The sequence below is a fragment of the Ornithorhynchus anatinus genome, chromosome X5 (assembly GCF_004115215.2).
Source record: "Ornithorhynchus anatinus isolate Pmale09 chromosome X5, mOrnAna1.pri.v4, whole genome shotgun sequence".
In the NCBI taxonomy this organism is placed as follows: Eukaryota; Metazoa; Chordata; class Mammalia; order Monotremata; family Ornithorhynchidae; genus Ornithorhynchus; species Ornithorhynchus anatinus.
In genome coordinates, this window is record NC_041753.1 from 22835471 (window position 1) to 22854809 (window position 19339).

The 19339-nt window shown below is 46.7% G+C and overlaps 1 protein-coding gene across 2 annotated transcripts in view; it reads right to left on the reverse strand.

The window, feature by feature from the left end:
* ELP1 (elongator acetyltransferase complex subunit 1) overlaps window positions 1-18987 on the reverse strand; it is a 55030-nt gene extending 36043 nt beyond the window's left edge. Inside the window, exons 1-9 of one of the 2 annotated variants that reach the window (XM_029055042.2) lie at window positions 18651-18985; window positions 14384-14546; window positions 11053-11205; window positions 10094-10175; window positions 8888-8968; window positions 7622-7707; window positions 5812-5911; window positions 4346-4436; window positions 442-565 (exon numbers count right to left, since the gene is read on the reverse strand). In XM_029055042.2, the coding sequence (XP_028910875.1) occupies window positions 442-565; window positions 4346-4436; window positions 5812-5911; window positions 7622-7707; window positions 8888-8968; window positions 10094-10175; window positions 11053-11205; window positions 14384-14533 (867 nt within the window). In that variant the 5' untranslated portion in view covers window positions 14534-14546; window positions 18651-18985. Of the gene's footprint in view, window positions 1-441; window positions 566-4345; window positions 4437-5811; window positions 5912-7621; window positions 7708-8887; window positions 8969-10093; window positions 10176-11052; window positions 11206-14383; window positions 14547-18650 lie in introns of both variants that reach the window. The other variant, XM_039910772.1, reaches the window with a different exon arrangement.
* Window positions 18988-19339: the final 352 nt, after the last annotated feature.

Genomic DNA, 19339 nt, shown 5'->3' on the forward strand with positions numbered 1-19339 from the left:
GTGACTAGTTTGTATCTACCCTGGTGCTTAGAAGAGCATCTGGCGCACAGTAAGTGCTGAACAAATACCAAAAGCAAACAAACAGTGCCCGCTTACACTGCTTGCCAGCTAGGACCTGTCAACGACCACCACCACCACCCAGGCAGCAGCAGCATGGTGTAGTGGATAGAGCACGGGCCTGGGAGTCAGAAGGTCATGAGTTCTAATTCTGCTGTGTGACCCTGGACAAGTCACTTTACTTCTCTGGGCCTCAGTTACCTCATCTGCAAAATGGGGATTGAGACTGTGAGCTCCACGTGGCATAGGGACTGTGCCTAACCCGATCTGCTTGTACCCCCCACCAGCACTCAGTCCGGTGCCTGGCACATAGTAAGCGCTTAACAAATGCCATAATTACCATTATTATTATTCCCGAGATAAGTTGAAGGGGCGGCCACATACCTTGACCCGATCTTTGCCAAAAGGCAGTGTGAACTCTCCATGAAGAAGTCCGTTTTTCTCGAAAAACACGACGTCGTGCTTATTGGGTTTACTCTGGGTGGATGCGATCAAATTGCCAGAAGGCCTTAAAACAAATCCGGAGAATTATTACAATGGCACAATGCATTCCTTCTTTAGCATACGCCCACTTCTATTAAATAGGAGTTGTGTTCTTTACAAAACCCCACCTAAGGAACGTTCACGCCGCGGACTCAGCCCCTCCGATGCCACGTACGTGCACTGCCGTTTCTTCCGACAATCGCTCTCCCCAGCCCTTCAAAGCCTTATAAAAGGCACATCACCTCCAAGAGGCCTTCCCCGACTATGTCTTCATCTGTTCTTCTCCCGCTCCCTTCTGTGTCACCCTTGAACTTGGATGGCACCCTTTATTCACCCCTCCCTAAGCCCCGCAACACTTATGTACATATCCATAATGTTTTTATATTAATGTCTGTGTCCCTCTCTAGACTGTAAACTCGCTGTGGGCAGGGAATGTGTCTACCAACTCTGTTTTATTGTACTTTCCCTAGCCCAGAGTACAATGCTCTGCACACAGTAAGCGCTCAATAAATATTGATTCCGACATCATGGCACGATGGAGTCAAAACAGGGTTGTGCTGCTGGAAGAACACTTTCTCGTCCAAACGGCAAGTATCGCAGAATTGAGTATATCTAATATTTTTCTTGGGCTTGCTCTTATCGGAATTAAAGCTAAATATATGTGTGTATGTTGAGGGGGCGGGAGGTGGAGAAAGGGGAAGAGAGATAAAACCCTCAAAATCCGTGGGATTTCCAAATGAGTCATTCATTTGTTGTGTGTTTTCATACGAATTCAAATGAATCAATTTTCTGTTCAGAAAAGTTAGTTTCTTCTCCATCGACTCTGTATAAGGTACATTATTGTGGCTTAGGACCCAATTCTCTCTACTGCCTATCTTTCCTGCCACATAATCCTCATCTCTGCCATCCCATCATCTTGTCATTGTTGGTGACAAACAGGCACGACTAAAGAAACCCACCCTATGCAATAGTATTCCCTGACTCCTTTCAGGCTATGAAAAATCTCATTTTCCCCAATCTTTACTTCTTGATGGTAGCAGAAAGGGAGAAAAAGTACTTGTAGCTTCAACCGCCATACTACGCTCTCAAAGACAAGAGTTGGACAAAAATCTATACAGATTTTGCCTCAATTCCTTGGTTTGGCTGACGACACAATCCGAACAGTTGCCCAACTTTCCACTTGGCTTCTTGTTATATAAATGTCTTCTGATAAACGGGTTAGAAAATAAATCTTTAGATGAGCATTTTACTGTATTTTATCCATTTCTACTTAGATTTCACTTAATGACAAGATTGACCTTCCTATTTCACACGGCGGTGGAGTTTCCAGTTTAATTTTTCCCCCCTTCCACTAACTCTGCACCTACCACGACCTTTGTGGGAGTCATAATCAGCAATTCCCACGTAAGATGCCTCAGGGCACTAAACATTCAACTTTGAGTGCTTAAAATAATGTAATAACAACAATACTCCCGCTGTAAATGAACTACGAAACGACGGCATCTTTTTCTACGGACCCTGTATATAACCACTGAAACCAAAAAAACCCAACATTTTGAATGCTTTAAATAGCATTCAGGGAATGGGAGAGTGCTGTTAGCATTCATGCCATGTTGCTGAACACTAATGACCTTTGTCTGCTAGAGTCTGTGGTATTCTGTGAGACATTCTCAAACAGCGTTTGATAGTCCGCGGGCTGTTCTCCAACAGTTAAGAGCCCTTCTTTCAGGCGAAGCTTTCAGGTGAGAAGCAGCGTGGCCTGGTGGTAAGAGCATGGGCCTGGGAGTCAGGGGACCTGGATTCTAATCCCCGCTCCGCCACATGTCTGCTCTTGGCCAAGTCACTTCATTTCTCTGCGCCTCAGTTACCTCATCTGGAAAATGGGGATTAAGACTGTGACCCCCACGCGGGCCACGGACCGTGTCCAACTTTATCAGCTTGGATCTACCCCAGCTCTTAGAACAGTGCCTGGCACAGAGTAAGTGCTTAACGGATACCAAAAAAAGCCCAAAACCCTGATTAAGAGCAGGGATTCTTCAGCCAGAGGTACGAGGACATCTAGGGGTTCGTCAAAGAATCACGGTGGGCACGGTCGTGGCATTAACAACTCCTCTGGAGAGGCTTCCTACCAAAGTGAGGAGAGAAGTTGGCCAACTCTCTAGGGTTTACGCCTCTGCTCAGAGCACAGCAAGAAGTGTTCCCAGAGTAATACTGGGAAGTCAGAACTCTGGGGGTAGCTGGTGGCAGCGGCGAGGAGCTGCTGAGGCTCCGCTCCTTGGCGGCGAGAGGGTGTGGATGGGGCGTGTGGGGAGCTAGAACTGAAAACTGGTTAGGGACCCAATTATTTGGAAGCTAAACTGGAAACACTGACTACTAAGAGCTGTACAGTTGGGAGTGGTTTCGCACGGGAATTGGCACCAAGACCCGCAATACACTGGCTCTGCTCTTTCAGAGGACTCGGATTCTAATCCCGGCTCTGCCTCTCACCTTTCATTCATTCAGTAGTATTTATTGAGCGCTTACTATGTGCAGAGCACTGTACTAAGCGCTTGGGATGAACAAGTCGGCAACAGATAGAGACAGTCCCTGCCGTTTGACGGGCTTACAGTCTAATCGGGGGAGACGGACAGACAAGAACAATGGCAATAAACAGCGTCAAGGGATCACCTGCTCTGTGATCCTGGGCAAGTCGCTACACTTCTCTGTGCCTCAGTTCCCTCACCTGCAAAATGGGGATTCAATACCCGTTCTCCCTTCTACTTAAACTGACAGCCCCGCGTGGGACCCGATTATCTTCTACCTCCCTCAGTGCTTAGTACACTGCTTGATCCATTGTAAGCGCTTAACAACTACTACAATTATTATTATTACTAGGCACTTCCAAAATGGAGAGCCAAATTCAATTTCTACGAGAGGCTTCTTGCTTTCTAATTCCACAGAAAATGGGAGTGCTCTGTAGTACTTCAGAGCAGCCAATAGTTTCAGAGCCGAAGCAACAAGACACGAGGCGTCGGACTTCCACGGAGCAGGACCTTTTTGAGAAGCAGCGTGGCTCAGGGGAAAGAGCCCGGGCTTGGGAGGCAGAGGTCATGGGTTCTAATCCCGGCTCCGCCGCTTGTCAGCTGTGCGACCTTGGGCAAGTCACTTAACTTCTCTGGGCCTCAGTTACCTCATCTGTAAAATGGGGGTGAAGACTGAGCCCTACGTGGGACAACTTGATTACCTTCTATCTACCCCAGGGTTTAGTACAGTGCTTGGCACAGAGTAAGCGCTTAACAAATACCAATATTATTATTTTAATCACTACTGCCCCGTCGCTACTGCACTTCTTAAGCTCTTGTGAGTACTGACTCAATGCATTCTACCTAGTCCCTTCACTTCTCTGTGCTTCGGTTCCCTCACCCACACAAACGGGGACTCGATGCCTGTCCTCCTACTTAAAAGACCGTGAGCCCCATGTGGGACCTGATTCTCTTGTATTTACCCCAGTGCTCAGGACGGTTCTTGGCACATAGTAAGCGCTTAACAAATACCCCAATTATTGTTAGTACCCCAGTGAGGAAAAGGACACCCACACACATACCATGGTCTGTTGCTGAAGGTAGCCACATAAAAAGGTCACAAAGGGCTTGTGAAATCGGAGAGAGCTGCTGTACAAGGATTCCTACACAGGGCTATCCCGAGAGAGCTTTCAAGGGGACTGCAGATCGTCAAGGTAGAACCAAGTAAAAGGAAAGGGGAAATCTCGGGGCTCTGAAGAAACTCTAAACCACTAGACAGAAAGGTGCCATTCTCTGCCACTCACTTCCATGCCAGTGCTTGTTCTAATCCGGCAACAGGCTCACTTGTTGACTGCAAAACGAGCTCTCTGTTCCACACTCTGACCTTCCGGGCCCCTTCGCGGGAGTGGGTGGCGAAGGAAGAAAAAACGAAATCATTATCATGAGTAAAAGAGGGAAAATCTTGAGGAAAAAAAAAATTAATCTTTCTAAATTTCACACACTAGAGTTCTCCTACGTACAACTGTGGCTCTGCTCAGGAATTAAGATTTGCATTCGGCCTTAGGTTCCCCCCAGCCCATTAAACCTTAGACTAGATCAATCAATGGTACTTATTGAGCCCCTACTTTGTGTAGAACATGGAACTAAGGGGAGCCAGACATTAAAAAAAGTACAGATAGGGAAATGACAGAGTGTGAGAATTTGTACATAAGTGCTCTGGGGCAAACATCAAGGGCTTAAAGAGCAGAGAGCCAAACATACAGGTGTTGCAGAAGGGAGGACAAGAAGGGAAAAAGACGGCTTAGTCAAGCAAGGCCTCTTGGAAGAGATGGGAGTTTTAGGATGGATTTGAGGGTGGGGAGAGGGACTGTTGGATATTAAGCGGGAGGGAGTTCCAGGCCAAAGGAGGATGTGGGCAAGGGATGGATGGCGGGATGGAGGGGATCGAGGTATTGTGAATAGGTTGGCGTTAGAAGAGTGAGGTGTACGAGATGGGTTGTAGCGGGAAATCAGGGAGGCGAGGTCGGAATTGGAGAGCCGGGTGACTTCAAGCCGATGGTAAGGAGTTTCTGTGATCAGCTATTGCCATCTATAACCCTGGGACTCATTCTTGAAATTCCCAAAAAAAACTGGGCAGAAAAAGCTAAATAAGGATTCCAAACAGTGTGCTCCTTGAAAAAGAAAAGGTGAACATTTATTTGGTACCTAAGAGGAACAAAGAGGAAACAAGCTTTCAAATTCAGTATCCAAACTCCGGGAGTAGCATCACACAACATGGGAGTGTTCTACTGAATGATTCCTCAATCTACTCTATGAAGTCAGTGGGAAGCAGAAAACTGTGACTGATCATCGAGCAAAAACACTGGCCAAAAAACCAGAAGGATTGGGTCTTGGGGAAGGAGAAACCACATTCTCTTCCCTTGATTTAATACCTGCAATTGATTTGAATGTTTGTCTCCCCCGATAGACCGGTAAGCTCCAGGTAGGCAGGAATCGTGTCTACCAACTCTACTGCACTGTACTCTCCCAAGTGTTAAGTACAGTGCTCTGCACATTGCAAGCACTCGATAAATACCACCGATTGACTGAAGCTCTAAATTACAAATCTGAATGATCTATACATATAAAAGCTTTAACTTTCTACATATTAAATGCTTTAACTTTATACATTTTTAAATGTATATCCCTAGAATGAATTAAAGTAAGGGAACAATGTGCTTATACAAAATAGCTTAAAAAACATTCTTGGGGCTGCAAATTATTTTCATACCTGTTTCTGGGCAAACGGAACCCACAGCAAAAAACTGTCCATCCCCCCGCCAGGTCACTTGGGGTCTGAGATCATCCCAGGGCAAAGCAGGCTGAACATCCTAACGGTTGGAGAAAGAAGCGTCATAATAATAATAATGTTGGCATTTGTTAAGCGCTTACTATGTGCCGAGCACTGTTCTAAGCACTGGGGTAGATACAGGGTAATCAGATTGTCCCACGAGAGGCTCACAGTCTTAATCCCCATTTTACAGATGAGGGAACTGAGGCACAGAGAAGTTAAGTGACTTGCCCACAGTCACACAGCTGACAAGTGGCAGGGCCGGGATTCGAACCCATGACCTCTGACTCCCAAACCCGGGCTCTTTCCTCTGAGCCACGCTGTCAAGTGGAGATATGTTAATCCACCCTCAGCAAAAGAACCGTTTTGGTAATTAGAAACCAAATTAGTTTAACCCAGTAACTAGTTACTACTATTACTGGCTGCCTTGGTAGAGACATCATCAGAGAAATTTACAAGTCTGTCAATCAGACGGGCTGAAAGCTTGTTGTGAGCAAGGAACGTGTCTGTTTATTGTTGTACTGTACTCTCCCAAGCGCTTAGGGCCATGCTCTGCACACAGAAAGGGCTCAATAAATACAAATTAACCGACACACATTTGCCACCATCCATATTCAGTCTTCTCACAAATCGGTCTCCTGATAACAGAGTAACTTGAGCAAGGGTCTGTTCAGACGATCCTTGAACGGCACCTTTTCGAGTTCTGACGAACAGGCTGTTTCTACCTTAACATCTTATGGCTGTGAGCTCACTGTGGGCAGGGCATGTCACTGCTGATTATTGTAGTGTGCTTTCCCAAATGCTCAGTACAGTGCTCTGCATACAGTAAGCGCTCAATAAGTACAACTGAATGAATAGCCCGTTCGCTCCATCCGGTCTGACTTTATATTACTGACCTTTACGGCACAAGCTCTGTTGACCACCTGAGTACAAGTGCTTCACAGACCCTTCCTGATGAATGCCTGGGAATAAGACAATCCTATGTCCCCTTACATCTCCCACTAGACCAGCCCAGTCACTGAGGTTGTGGCAGTTCCGAGGATATATATATATTTTATATATATATAAAAAAATAAGGGTTGGTCTAAAAGTTATACATGCTTCTAAAATTATTCATAGGTAGGGATAATGCATATTGTGCTATCTGTTACACTCATTTAGCTTTGCCACTCATCTACAATTGTTTGAGCACAAAAGTCCAGGTAACTTTGGCAATAATAGGGTACCCATCTTGTGGCAGGAACCGAGCATTATTATATGGCATTTACTAAGCACTTCAATTGTAAGAGTACTTATTAGGTGCTTACTGTGTGCAGGTGGGAATTAGATAGTCCCCGTCCCTCAGTCCCTTACAATCTGAGCTGCCTGTTTACCCTATATCTACCCCAACGCTTGCAGCAGTGCACGACACATAGTAAAGCACTTAACAAATACAATTACCTTGATTAACTACTTACCATGGTGTTAAGCAAAGGGGTAGGTACAGAGCTTTTGAGATCAGACCCTCGCAGCCCTCTGGCCCTCTACACTAATGTTTCTATGAGAGAATTGATTCCAACCTACGTTTCAACTTAAAAGACAGTTTTTAGGAACCAAGTGGGTCAGAAGTCTGAGCACTACCCAAACAGTCTTTTTAATGGAAAGCATTCAGCTGTCAACATATGTGCAAAACCCAGAGAGAGGATGACAACTTTTCCTGGCAGACACTTCTGCTCAGGAAAAGCATTTTAATCAGTCAGACCAACATTACCATTTGCTTACGCTGGGCTGCCTCTTTGCCTTCTGATCCATGGAACTGTGTCTCCTTTTTACCCCATCCAACGGTGATAAACTTGCCTAGAGTGCAAATTATTCAAAGAGAACGCAGGTTACACCAATCGTAATAAAAAGAGGGTCCATAATAATTGTGGTACTTGTTAAGCATGTTGGTTTTTTTTTAATGGTATTTGTTAAGCCCTTACTATGTGCCAGGTATTGTACTAAGCGCTGGGGTGGATACAAGCAAATAGGGTTGGACAGAGTCCATGTCCCACATGGGTTTCACAGTCAATCTCCATTTTACAGATGAGGTAACTGAGGCCCAGAGAAGTTAAGTGACTTGCCCGAGGTCACAGAGCAGACGAGTGGCAGAGCTGGGATTAGAACCCAGGTCCTTTTAACTCCCAGGCTCGTGCTCTATCTACTATGTGCCAAGCAATGGGGTAGACAGGTAATCAGATAATCAGGTCCCTATACCACAGGGTGTTCATACTCTAAGGGGGAGGGAGAACAGGCATTTGATCCCCATTTTACAGTTGAGGAAACAAGCACAGAGAAGTGAAGTGATTTGCCCGAGGTCACACAGCAAGCAAGTGGCAGAGCTGGGATTAGAACCCAAGTCTTCTGACACCCAGGCCCATACTCTTTCCACTAGGCCAACCTGCTCCATGATTTCTTTTGCCAGGGACTACTCAAATTTAGCTTCACTTTCAGACTTCTCACATCAGTCATCTGATGTACTTGTGCTTCCAACTTTGACACAGTAATTTTGATAAAACATTCAATATACAGTACTAGATAGTTCAATACGTTATCCTGTAACCATTTCACAGATTACTATTCACAACCTCCCCAGTGAAGGGACTAATGAAATCCCTACTTCATCAATGACCACAGTGAGTCTCAAAGAGGTGAAGCTACTAGCGAGCAAAAAGCAAATTGGTCAACGGGCTTGGAATAAAACTTCTCGTCCCAAGTTTCCTTTGCAATAATCTACCATCTAAGCTATCGTTCAATTTTCCGATCCATTTCCAGTCTTTAAAATGCAAACCAGGGTTTCGGTGAGAACAGTTGTCACCCTACTCCCCAGGGCTTAGAATGGCAAGAGCAGCAATAGGCTGGGGGGCAGAGATAAGAGCTGGTAGCTGGAGTGATAACTCAGCTTGCTGATGGCCCTCGTGCATTTTTTAGAAGGCAGTGCTGGCCGCATTCCGAACCATGTGAAGTCCATCAAATCTTCCAGACTGATAACACTCACTTTCTCCAAAGTCCTCCTGGTGGATCTGCCTTTCCATAATCGGTTCAAAGTCCTTCGTCATCATGATCAGGGTCTGCTGGCCTTCAAGGAAGAGAAAAAGAATGAAAATTAAAATAATAATCGGGGTATCTGTAAAGCACATACGGTGTGCCAAGCACTTTACGAAGGGCTGGAGTAGATGTTCACAGCTTCAGTAGGAGCTGTCTTGGCTTACGTTGTCACTACACCTCAAAGACTAAGGAAAAAGCTTGCAAATAGGATATGCAAACAATGATTTCTCTATCATTCATGGCCATGGGGGTCTGTTCTTGGACAGTTTGTGTTTTCGCACGGGTGCATAACTCCTAACTTCAACAGGAGACACGTACGTGCTCCACAAACATCATCTCCTCACCAAAGCATCTCTTTAAAAATTCAGAGATACTAGCAAAACATCAAATATAAACTGCTAATTGGCACTAGGACGTGAGTAAATGCGTGGGGCTAGGGAAAGAGGTTAGAAGAAATAAAAAAGCCAACTGTTTTCAAGACAACTTTTACTCAATCTCAAAATTCCCACTTTCCAATAATTAGATTGTTGCTTTACAGCTTGAGGTCCTGGACTAGGTTTCCAATCTCTTCCTCTGAATCTCTAATGAAAAACAAAAACAAAACCCCACAAGCTGCCTGCTCACCGCCGCCCGGACCCCCAAAGAACCCAACACCAACAGTAAACATGCTTGCGACTTGTGCCCTAAAGGCTGCCCTTTCTTATGGCAGTGAGGTTTCAGGTGGAATCCTCAATCAAGTGGCAATCGGACAACCGGAGTCTAGCATAAGGTGTTTTTCTTTGACACTTCTTGGAGAGGTTTGTACTAGAAAAAGACCGGGATAGCTTTCAAGTGCTTTAACACATGCCAAAACAAACTGCATTTCACAGTTAACAAAAAAAATGGTGACACAAAAGTCTTTTGAAATCTAATAGCGGTTATTCTTCCAAAGAAAGTATTTTTGTTCTCTCCCACGTAAGTGTTTCCTGTCCTCTCCATGTAAAGCAAGAGAAGATTAACATTCAGAGAGTGAGCAACAATATGCACTTTCCAGATCTGGGTGCTAGGTAAGTAACGCTTTTCATTTGAACAGCCTTTCCACCCAATCATCAGAAAGATAAAATCTAAGACAGAAAAGCTTAATAGGACAGTTGTTTGTATGATGTGACGCTCATACCTGTAGCAAAAAGAACTAGCTCTTGTTCAGGACTCCAGCTCATGACTGTCAGACCGCTGTCTATATTTCCGACACACTCCAGCTGAAAGATGCACCGGTAGAGACAAATGAACAGGCAGCGGGAAAGAGAGCAAAAGCAGTGTTCAATCACCTGAGCCTATTAGTGACAATCACCAAAAGAAGAACCAAAGTTCCATTTAATACCCCCCAAAACTTCCAGATACAGCCAAAATCATTTTAAAATAAAAGGCGTAAATAGTAACCAAAGACAAGACTGAAAACATCTATTTTCGGTGATAAAACAAGAGAAAGACAGATCAATGTGTTTGGCACAGCTAGGAGGAAGCAGTCATGTTAATTTATTTGCTATTGTTTTAATGAGATGTTCTTCCCCTTGATTCTATTTATTGCCATTGTTCTTATCTGTCTGTCTCCCCCGATTAGACTGTAAGCCCGGCAAAGGGCAGGGACTGTCTCTATCTGTTACCTATTTGTACATTCCAAGCGCTTAGTACAGTGCTCTGCACATAGTAAGCGCTCAATAAATAGTATTGAATGAATGAATGTTAAAGGAAATAATCGAATATGCAGAGCACAAGTTCTGAAACCAGTCTACAAGCAGAAAATACTACAAATAATCTCATGTTCTAATGCTGCATGATCCTATCTTTGGCGTTACCATAAAAGGGGTTGCTCTGTGTAAATTTCTACCTTCAGAAAGCACAAACCCCACTAGACTGATATCAATGAAAAGAATAATTGGAGTTTTGATTACGTCTTGGGTAAAAGTACCAGTGTGGTTTATTAAAAACTGAATCAACTAGTTCACGATTCTAGCTGGCAAAATCCTTTAAAGATGGCTGGCGACTGCCTTTGAAAATCCTGCTGTGAAACACGTGGTTTTGGTTGGTTTCGCTTTCAACTGAGAAAGCCTTCCGAAGTCCGACCTCCCATTTTACCTGGCTCGTATTGAGATTATAGAGGAGAACATCACCGGTGGCTGTGGCCACACACACGGATTCTTGATCCAGCAGGTCCTGTATGCCAACAATGCGGCCGCTTCCGTCTTCTGGCAGAAAGCCCGCCGTAGTCAGGGAAATGTCACACAACACCTTTTAACCCCAACAGAGAACAGTTACCATACAAGTGAAAGCAAGCCAGAGCAGGTAACTTTCAAGAGCAAAGGGCAACCTCGATCCACCCCTTCCAAATTCATCAATCTATCAAAAAACCCCCCAAAATTGCTGTGCCCCGTTTCAGGTAGTAGAGACGCTATATGAAAGGTCTTGCATTGGGCTACAGGTTCAAAGCTCTGCCTGCCTTCACTGGAATTAAAAACATGGAAACAGGGCCACCAAACAACAGGGTGCTAGTCAAACCGGGCATAGCAGTTCACTAATTTGATCCTCAGAGGCTGGCAAGGGCTGAGAATTCCACAGGAACAGAGCAGGAATCTCCTGCCAAACCCAGCAGGGAGAGGGGAAGACTGGAAGCGATGAAGTGATTCACAGCGCTTCAAAGCAACCCCTTCTGCCCTTAATAAGGATCATATTCCATCTGGTTTTAGTGGAAACTGTATCCCGTCTTTCCCAGCTGGTGGAAGTGGTGCTGTTACCCAAGGTGGGAACTGACGTGCTGGTGCCGTGTGGGTGTGCGTGTGTGTAAGGGGACAGGATTAGGAGAAGGAAGGGGTTCGCATCACCGGGCCTTTTTCAAGTGTCCTGTAAAACCACCCCCTTGTCCACCGATAAAGCCAATGATTTAAATAAAGGTATTTTAAGCGCTTCCTATGTGCCAGGCACTGTACTAAGCGCTGGGGTAGCTACGGGCTAATCAGGTTGGATACAGTCCCTGTCATATATGGGGCTCAAAGTCTTAATCCCCATTTTACAAATGAGAGAACTGAGGCCCAGTGAAGTCAAGTGACTTGCCCAAGGTCACACAGCAGGCAAGCGATGGAGCCGAGATTAGCATCCAAGTCTTTCTGACTCTGTGCTCTATCCACTAGGCCGTGCTGTTTCTCAAGCTGATAAGACGTGAACCTCTGGCCTGCCAGCCAGTTCCACGAAGATATTCTCCAGAAGACTACCATTAGGCAGATTAGGAGAAATGCCACTCAAACTGGCTTCACTGAGTATGAAGGGGGAAGGAAAAAAAAAAAAGTCAGGTTACCCAAACTCTCTATTCCTCAGTAAGGCAACATGTACTTATTGAGTGCAAATATTGAACAGCAGAGAGCTATATGAAGTACCTGGGATACACCAGCTACAACCCAGCCCGCACAATTCGCTCTTCTAATGCTAATCTGTGCGCTCGACCTCCACCTCGTCTATCTCCCCGCCGACCTCTCACCCACCTCCTGCCCCCGGCCCGGGACGCCCTCCCTCTTCATATCCGACAGACCGCCACTCTCCCCACCTTCGAAGCCTTATTAAAATCCCATCTCTTCCAACGGGCCTTCCCCGACTAAGCCCTCATTTCCCCTACTCCCTCTCCTTCCTGTTGTCGTCTTCACATTTGGATCTGTACCCTTTAAGCACTTGATAGTCACCTCACCCCCAGCCCCACAGCATGCATGTACATATCCGGAATTTATTTATATTAATATCTGTATCCACCTCTAGACCGTAAGGTCCTTGTGGGCAGGAAACATGTCTACCGATTCTGTTATACTGTACTCTCCCAAGTACTTAGTACAGTGCTCTCTGCATAGTAAGCACTCAGTAAAAAAGATTGATATTCGGTCTCTCTCTTCAAAATGCTTATTATAGGTTTGCCTCATCACTGTAAACAGGTCTAAACAGAAAATTAAAAGATTAAAGGGAGGGATGGGTCGTGCAATCAGGTGGGAGAATGGGAAGGGTTTTATCTTGATGTTGTCTGTTTTTGTTTTGCTCTGTTTTGCTTTGCTGTCTGTCTCGCCCGTTTAGACTCTGAGCCCGTCACTGGGCAGGGATTGGCTCTATCTGTTGCCAAATTGTACATTCCAAGTGCTTAGTACAGTGCTCTGCACATAGTAAGCGCTCGATAAATACTACTGAATGAATGAATGAATAATCAGGTTTTCGTCTAGAAAATGTCAAGAGGCATCTTATACTGTACACGCGAAGCCACTAGGAGTCATTTTAAGAATGTGTCTCCATGACGCGAAAAAAGGCACAAAGGAAATGATTAACTGAAACATTTGACTAGGAACGTGCCAGGCAAATGAACAACATATCTAGCTGCTAAGTGGCCAGGAGGGTAAACCCCTCAAATCTCATCCTAAATGCTCACTGCCTAATTTTTAAGGGACTAGCAGACTCCCAAGAATAACATATGGAAATTTAGCACGGCTAGCTCTAAGCCAGACTTTTAAGCACGGTGAGCAACGAAACAGTAAAACACAAAATAATCACCTTACTTCGGCGTGAGGGGGAGGAGTAGGAAAGTGTGGGGAGAGAGGAGGGTTGGAACAAAAACCAATGGTATTTACTGAGCACTTACTGTGCGCAGAGCACACTACTGAGCTCTTGGGACAGTACGAGGGAGCTGATAGACACGATCCCTGCCCACCGGGAATGTCACCTCCATTGCTCCGTCACTCTGGAGGGGCCATGATGAACCCCCTTTGCACAAGGATGGACTCCTAATAATAATGATGACATTAGTTAAGCACTTCCTATGTGCTAGGTACTGTACTACTGCTTCCGGGAAGCAGCGTGGCTCAGTGGAAAGAGCACGGGCTTTGGAGTCAGAGGTCATGGGTTCGAATCCCCGCTCGGCCACTTGTCAGCTGTGTGACTTTGGGCAAGTCACTTAACTTCTCGGTGCCTCAGTTACCTCATCTGTAAAATGGGGATTAAGACTGTGAGCCCCACGTGGGACAATCTGATTCCCCTGTGTCTACCCCAGCGCTTAGAACAGTGCTCGGCACCTAGTAAGCGCTTAACAAATACCAACAAATACCAACATTATTACTAAGCACTGGAGTGGGTACCAGTACATCGGGTTGGACGCAGTCCCTGACCCACGTGGGGGCTCACGGTCACAGGCCCCATTTTACAGATAACTGAGGCCCAGAGAAGTGAAATGACTTGCCCGAGGTCAGGCAGCAGACAAGGGGAGGAGCCGGGATCAGAACCCGTGACCTTCCGACTTGGGGGCCCGTGCCCTATCCACTGCGCCAGGCTCTTCCAGGCTCTGGCCCTCAAGGCAGCAGAAGGTGCTCACCAGTGTGTTTTATTTTGTCTCTGTCTCTTTCAGTGCTGCCCTAAATACTCGGTGCAGCATCCTCCCCTGGTGACTCACCTCTTTTGTCGTAGGATCCACTTCTAGGAGCCCATATCCCGAAGCGATAAGCAGCGTTCCTTGGTCGGTCCGGAGGGAGAAGCACTGGGGTCTCCCGAGAGTTTGAATATCCCTGAATTCCAGGGTCCGCAGTAACTTTAGGTTTCTCATGGTGAATGGATAGCTATCGAAGAAGAAATACACATTTACCTCCAAAAGGCGTAAGATTCAGGTGAAGCGTCAGAGACGCCTGCATTTTTACAACTAAACGGGTTCTCGGAGAATAATTCGGTGGCCACGAAAGGCTTCTTGCAACTAAACGTGCCAACAACACATTTATGTGCACTGGCCCGTCGTGTAAGTGGAAGCAGTTAGATGCCAAAGAATGGGGCTCTGGCCTGAGAGTCGGGCGATTTGGACTCTATTCCAGGCTCCGACAGTTGCCCAGGCAAACCTCTGCTCTGAATTCTGGATTTCTTCTTCTGCCAAACCGAGGTAGCATCAAGGCTCCCTCTTAGGGGTCATCTGAACCTTATACAACACCTCAAAAAATAAAACATGTCGAGGTCTACTTTTATACAATAGTGCCAATAATTTCTGGACCAAGTGCCATATGACTTTAGGCACACATCATACACCAATCCGGGTTATAAAATGGATGAACGAACGCCACAGGAAATGAGACACCTTCCCAAATCCACTTACTAAATATGCCCACATTCAAAGTCCTCCTACAATCCCATCTCCTCCAACAAGCCTTCCCAGAAGAATTTCCCAGCATCCTTCGGTCAACTCAAGCATTTCCAAACTCAACTGCACCCTCCCCAGCGTTCACGGGGGGCAAGTATATTCAATTATTTACTCTGATGGCTCCGCAGATATTTTCACATTTGTCTTACCGCTTAGAATTCATTCAATAGTATTTATTGAGCACTTACTATGTGCAGAGCACTGTACTAAGCGCTTGGAACGTACAATTCGGCAACAGATAGAGACAATCCCTGCCCATCGACGGGCTTACAGTCTAATCAACGTAAGCTCCTCGTGGGTAGGGGAGGCATCACTTCCCCCAAGGGCTGAGCGGCACTTAACTACGGATTTTTAAGCTCCGTTGCTTCCCCTTACCTGTCATTTTTAAAAATGCCCGCCTCCCCTGCTAGACTGTAAGCTCCACTGTATTCTCCTAGGCCCCTAGTACAGTACTTGGCACCAAGTGGACATTCTGCAAATGCTAGCACTATTACTATGAAACCTTATGAAATAAAAGGTTTCCACTGGGGTCCACTACATTTACGAAACCCAGCGACCTGGGGCGGTTATTACTTAAAATAATTAGGACTTCCTCAGAAATAACCAAATAGAGAGGACTATTTTGATCTGTTTAAAGTTGCCACATTAACAAGTAAGACACTCAATCGACGGTATTTATTATTTATTGCTCTGAGCGCTTGGGATCCAGCATTCCTTCTCAGATCGCTTTTAAGACTTGTGGCCTTTCAATAGCGCGGCGGGTTTTAAAGGATATTCTTACCCCCTTTAACTAGAACTCAGCAATAAAAACAAACAGTTAGAGGAGTCACAATTGTTTGTGTGCTAAGTGTACGTGGAATGGAATCATGAAACCTGTGGGAAAGATAATAACGCTTCAGGCCCTCTGTTCAGCACTACAAGTTTACGTAAGGAAAAAAATTTCCAAATACCAATAAGAACCACACAAAATACCTTTCCTCTAGGAGAGCTCCCGCTATGTTAACCAGGAAAAAAATGTCAAAAGGACATTTGTAAAAGCCAAGGCCAGCTTAATTTTCACCTTGGCCACAGCATTACCATTAAAAGCAGTTAGAACAACCTCTTTGTCCTTCTGCTAGAGCATTTTCAAATACTCAGGCAAGGACTTTCCACACCAAAATGAAGAATTTCTTTTAAAGGGGCAGGAAGGGAGGCACTTTGCTACTTCTAGAGAATGGAGGAGAATGAGTCCAGGGGCTAAAAAGATGGGTCCAGCGACAGAGTTTACAGGATTTGCAAAGTCACCATTTATTAGTAATAAGTTCAAAAATTAGGATGGGAGGGGAGGAATCCTTTCGGGGGAAGGGAATGATCATATCCCATTAGTTTGGAGATAGAAACTTGTTTCAAATCTATCCCCGGGTGAGCAATATCAGGAACAAGCAGTACTTGACTCTCCCGAGATACCAGAGGAGTCAGCAGTCGCCCAAACAAACCAGACCTTGTACTGGGCAAAGTTATCCGGACAAGCCACGTGCATCCTCCTCTTGCCATTCGTGATGGGAGCCAAAGACTGGCTACTGCTGCTCAAAATAAATGAAGCATCACGGCCTAGTGGACAGAGCGTGGGCCGGGGAGTCGGAGGGATCCGGGTGCTAAACCCGGCTCCGCCACTCGCCTGCTGCGTGACCTCGGGCGAATCGCTTCACTTCTCGGGGCCTCAGTTCCCTCATCTGGAAAATGGGGATTAAAACTGTGAGCCCTACGTGGGACAAAGACTATGTCCAACCCGATTTGCCTGTATTCATTCATTCAACAGTATTTATTGAGCGCTTACTATGTGCAGAGCACTGTATTAAACGCTTGAAATGGAGAATTCGGCAACAGATAGAGACGATCCCTGCCCAAAGACGGGCTTACAGACTGTATCCACCCCAGCGTTCAGTACAGTGCCTGGCATATAGTCAGCACTTAAGAAATACTAGTTATTATTATTACTAGCCTCGCTTCCTCCTGGTATCACTGGTGGTGCAGTCCAGTCTGCTTGGGCTCAAACACCAAGGGCCACGGACCATAAATGGGTGTTCTAACCGTGGTCTTTCCACTTCCCTCATATGTCAATCAGTAATGATAATAAGTGCATTTGTTAAGCGCTTACTATATGCCAAGGAGTGTTCTAAGCACTGGAGTAGATACAAGTTAATCAGTTTGGACACAGTCCCTTGGTTCCACATGGAGCTCACATCTACACTGCTTATACTACTACTAATAATGACGGTATTCGTTAAGCACTTACTATGTGCCAAGCACTGTTCTAAGCACTGGGGGACATACAAGGTTATCGGGTGGTCCCAGATGAGGCTCAGAGTATTAATCCCCATTTTAGAGCTGAGGTAACCGGGGCAGCAGAGGGGTTAAGTGCTTTGCCCAACGTCACACAGCTGCCAAATAACAGCGTGGCTCAGTGGAAAGCGCACGGGCTTGGGAGTCGGAGGTCGTGAGTTCGAATACCAGCTCTGCCACTTGTCAACTGTGTGACTGTGGGCAAGTCACTTAACTTCTCTGTGCCTCAGTTACCTCATCTGTAAGATGGGGATGAAGACGGTGAGCCCCACGTGGGACAACCTCATAACCTTGTATCTCCCCCAGCGCTTAGAACAGTGCTCTGCACATAGTAAGCGCTTAACAAATTCCAACATTATTACACTGTACACTTTGGCAAATTGGGGAGGACGAGCGGGGGGGGGGGGGGGGGGGAGGAGGGCGGGGAAGGATGCGTGTGCTATTCCATGAACATTGGAATGGCATTCATTCAATCGTCTTTATTGAGCGCTTACTCTGTACTTTCCAGTGCTCTGCACGCAGTAAGCGCTCAATAAATACGATTGAATGCAGAGCACTGGACTAAACGCTTGGGAGTGTACAACATAATAGGCGGACACGTTCCCCGCCCACGACGAGCTTACAGTCTAGAGAACTTGGTAGGAGCTTACTCGGTGCCAAGCATTGATCTAAACGCTGGGGCAGGCACCCGTTCGGACACAGTCCCCGTCCCACATGGGGCTCACGGTCTATGCTGGGTGTCTTCCCCCCGTCTATAGGGAATATTTCGGATGCTAGGCGGCGCGAGGGGGACGATAAAGGGGGAGAATCATCACTCATTCTATCATTCCTATTTAGTGGGCGCTTACTGTGTGCGGAGCGCTGTCCTAAGCGCTTGCAAAAGTGCAACACTAAAGAGCGGCGTTTCCTGCCCACAACGAACTCACAGACCGGCGGGGGATGGCGACAGACAGCAACACCGATAAATCCAGATGAGCGTTTGAATTCATTCATTCATCCATTCCTTCGATCGTATCGACTGAGCGCTTACTGCGGGCCGAGCACTGCACTGAGCGCTTGGGGTGTACAATTCGGCCACGGACGGTCTAGACGATGGGAAAATGATCTGGAAATGATGGCCCAAACCTATGTAGGCATGCGCAAACCACACGCAGTTGGTCCACACGTTTTCGGCAAAGAGCCGATTGCCCGGCTCCGAGGGCGGGCTCCCCCTTACCTTTTCTCTTCTCTTTAAGACGGAGGCTTTTCGCCTCCGAGGGCCCGGCCCCGTGGAGGACGCGCCTTGCCACGAACGCAGTCCTTCCTTCCTCCCTCTCGGCCTGAGGCGAGGCCGCGGGACCCGAGGAGGGCCCACCCGACGGATCCCGCCCCCGCCCGAATGCAGAGCCGCGGCTCTCTTTGTCCCGCGCTAAAGCCACGCGCGCTCGCCTTCCTCCTCCTCCTCCTCCTCCTCCTCCTCTTCCTCCCGGCTCGGCCGGCTCGGCCCTGCCCACCGCCACCACGGCCGGAGGAGGGAAACCATTCGCCCCCTCGAGGCGCGAGCCGAAGCCAGACCACGTGACCACGGGCGGGGGGAGCCGCCGACGGCCCGAGCCCTTCGAAGCCCCGCCCCCTTCGTAAAAAAAAAGAACCCCGAGGCCGGGCGGGCGGGCGATTACGTCATCACCGCAGCCGCTGATTGGCGGCGAGGTGATCGGTGGTGGGAAGCGCGCTGAGTTTTATGGGCCTTACCTCTTCATTCATTCATTCGTTGTTCGTTCGTTCGTTCGTTCGTTCATTCATTCATTCATTCATTCATTCATTCATTCATTCATTCATTCATTCAATTCATCCGCTCGGATTATATGGAAGCAGCGGGGCTCAGTGTGGAAAGAGCCCGGGCTTGGGAGTCAGAGGTCATGGGTT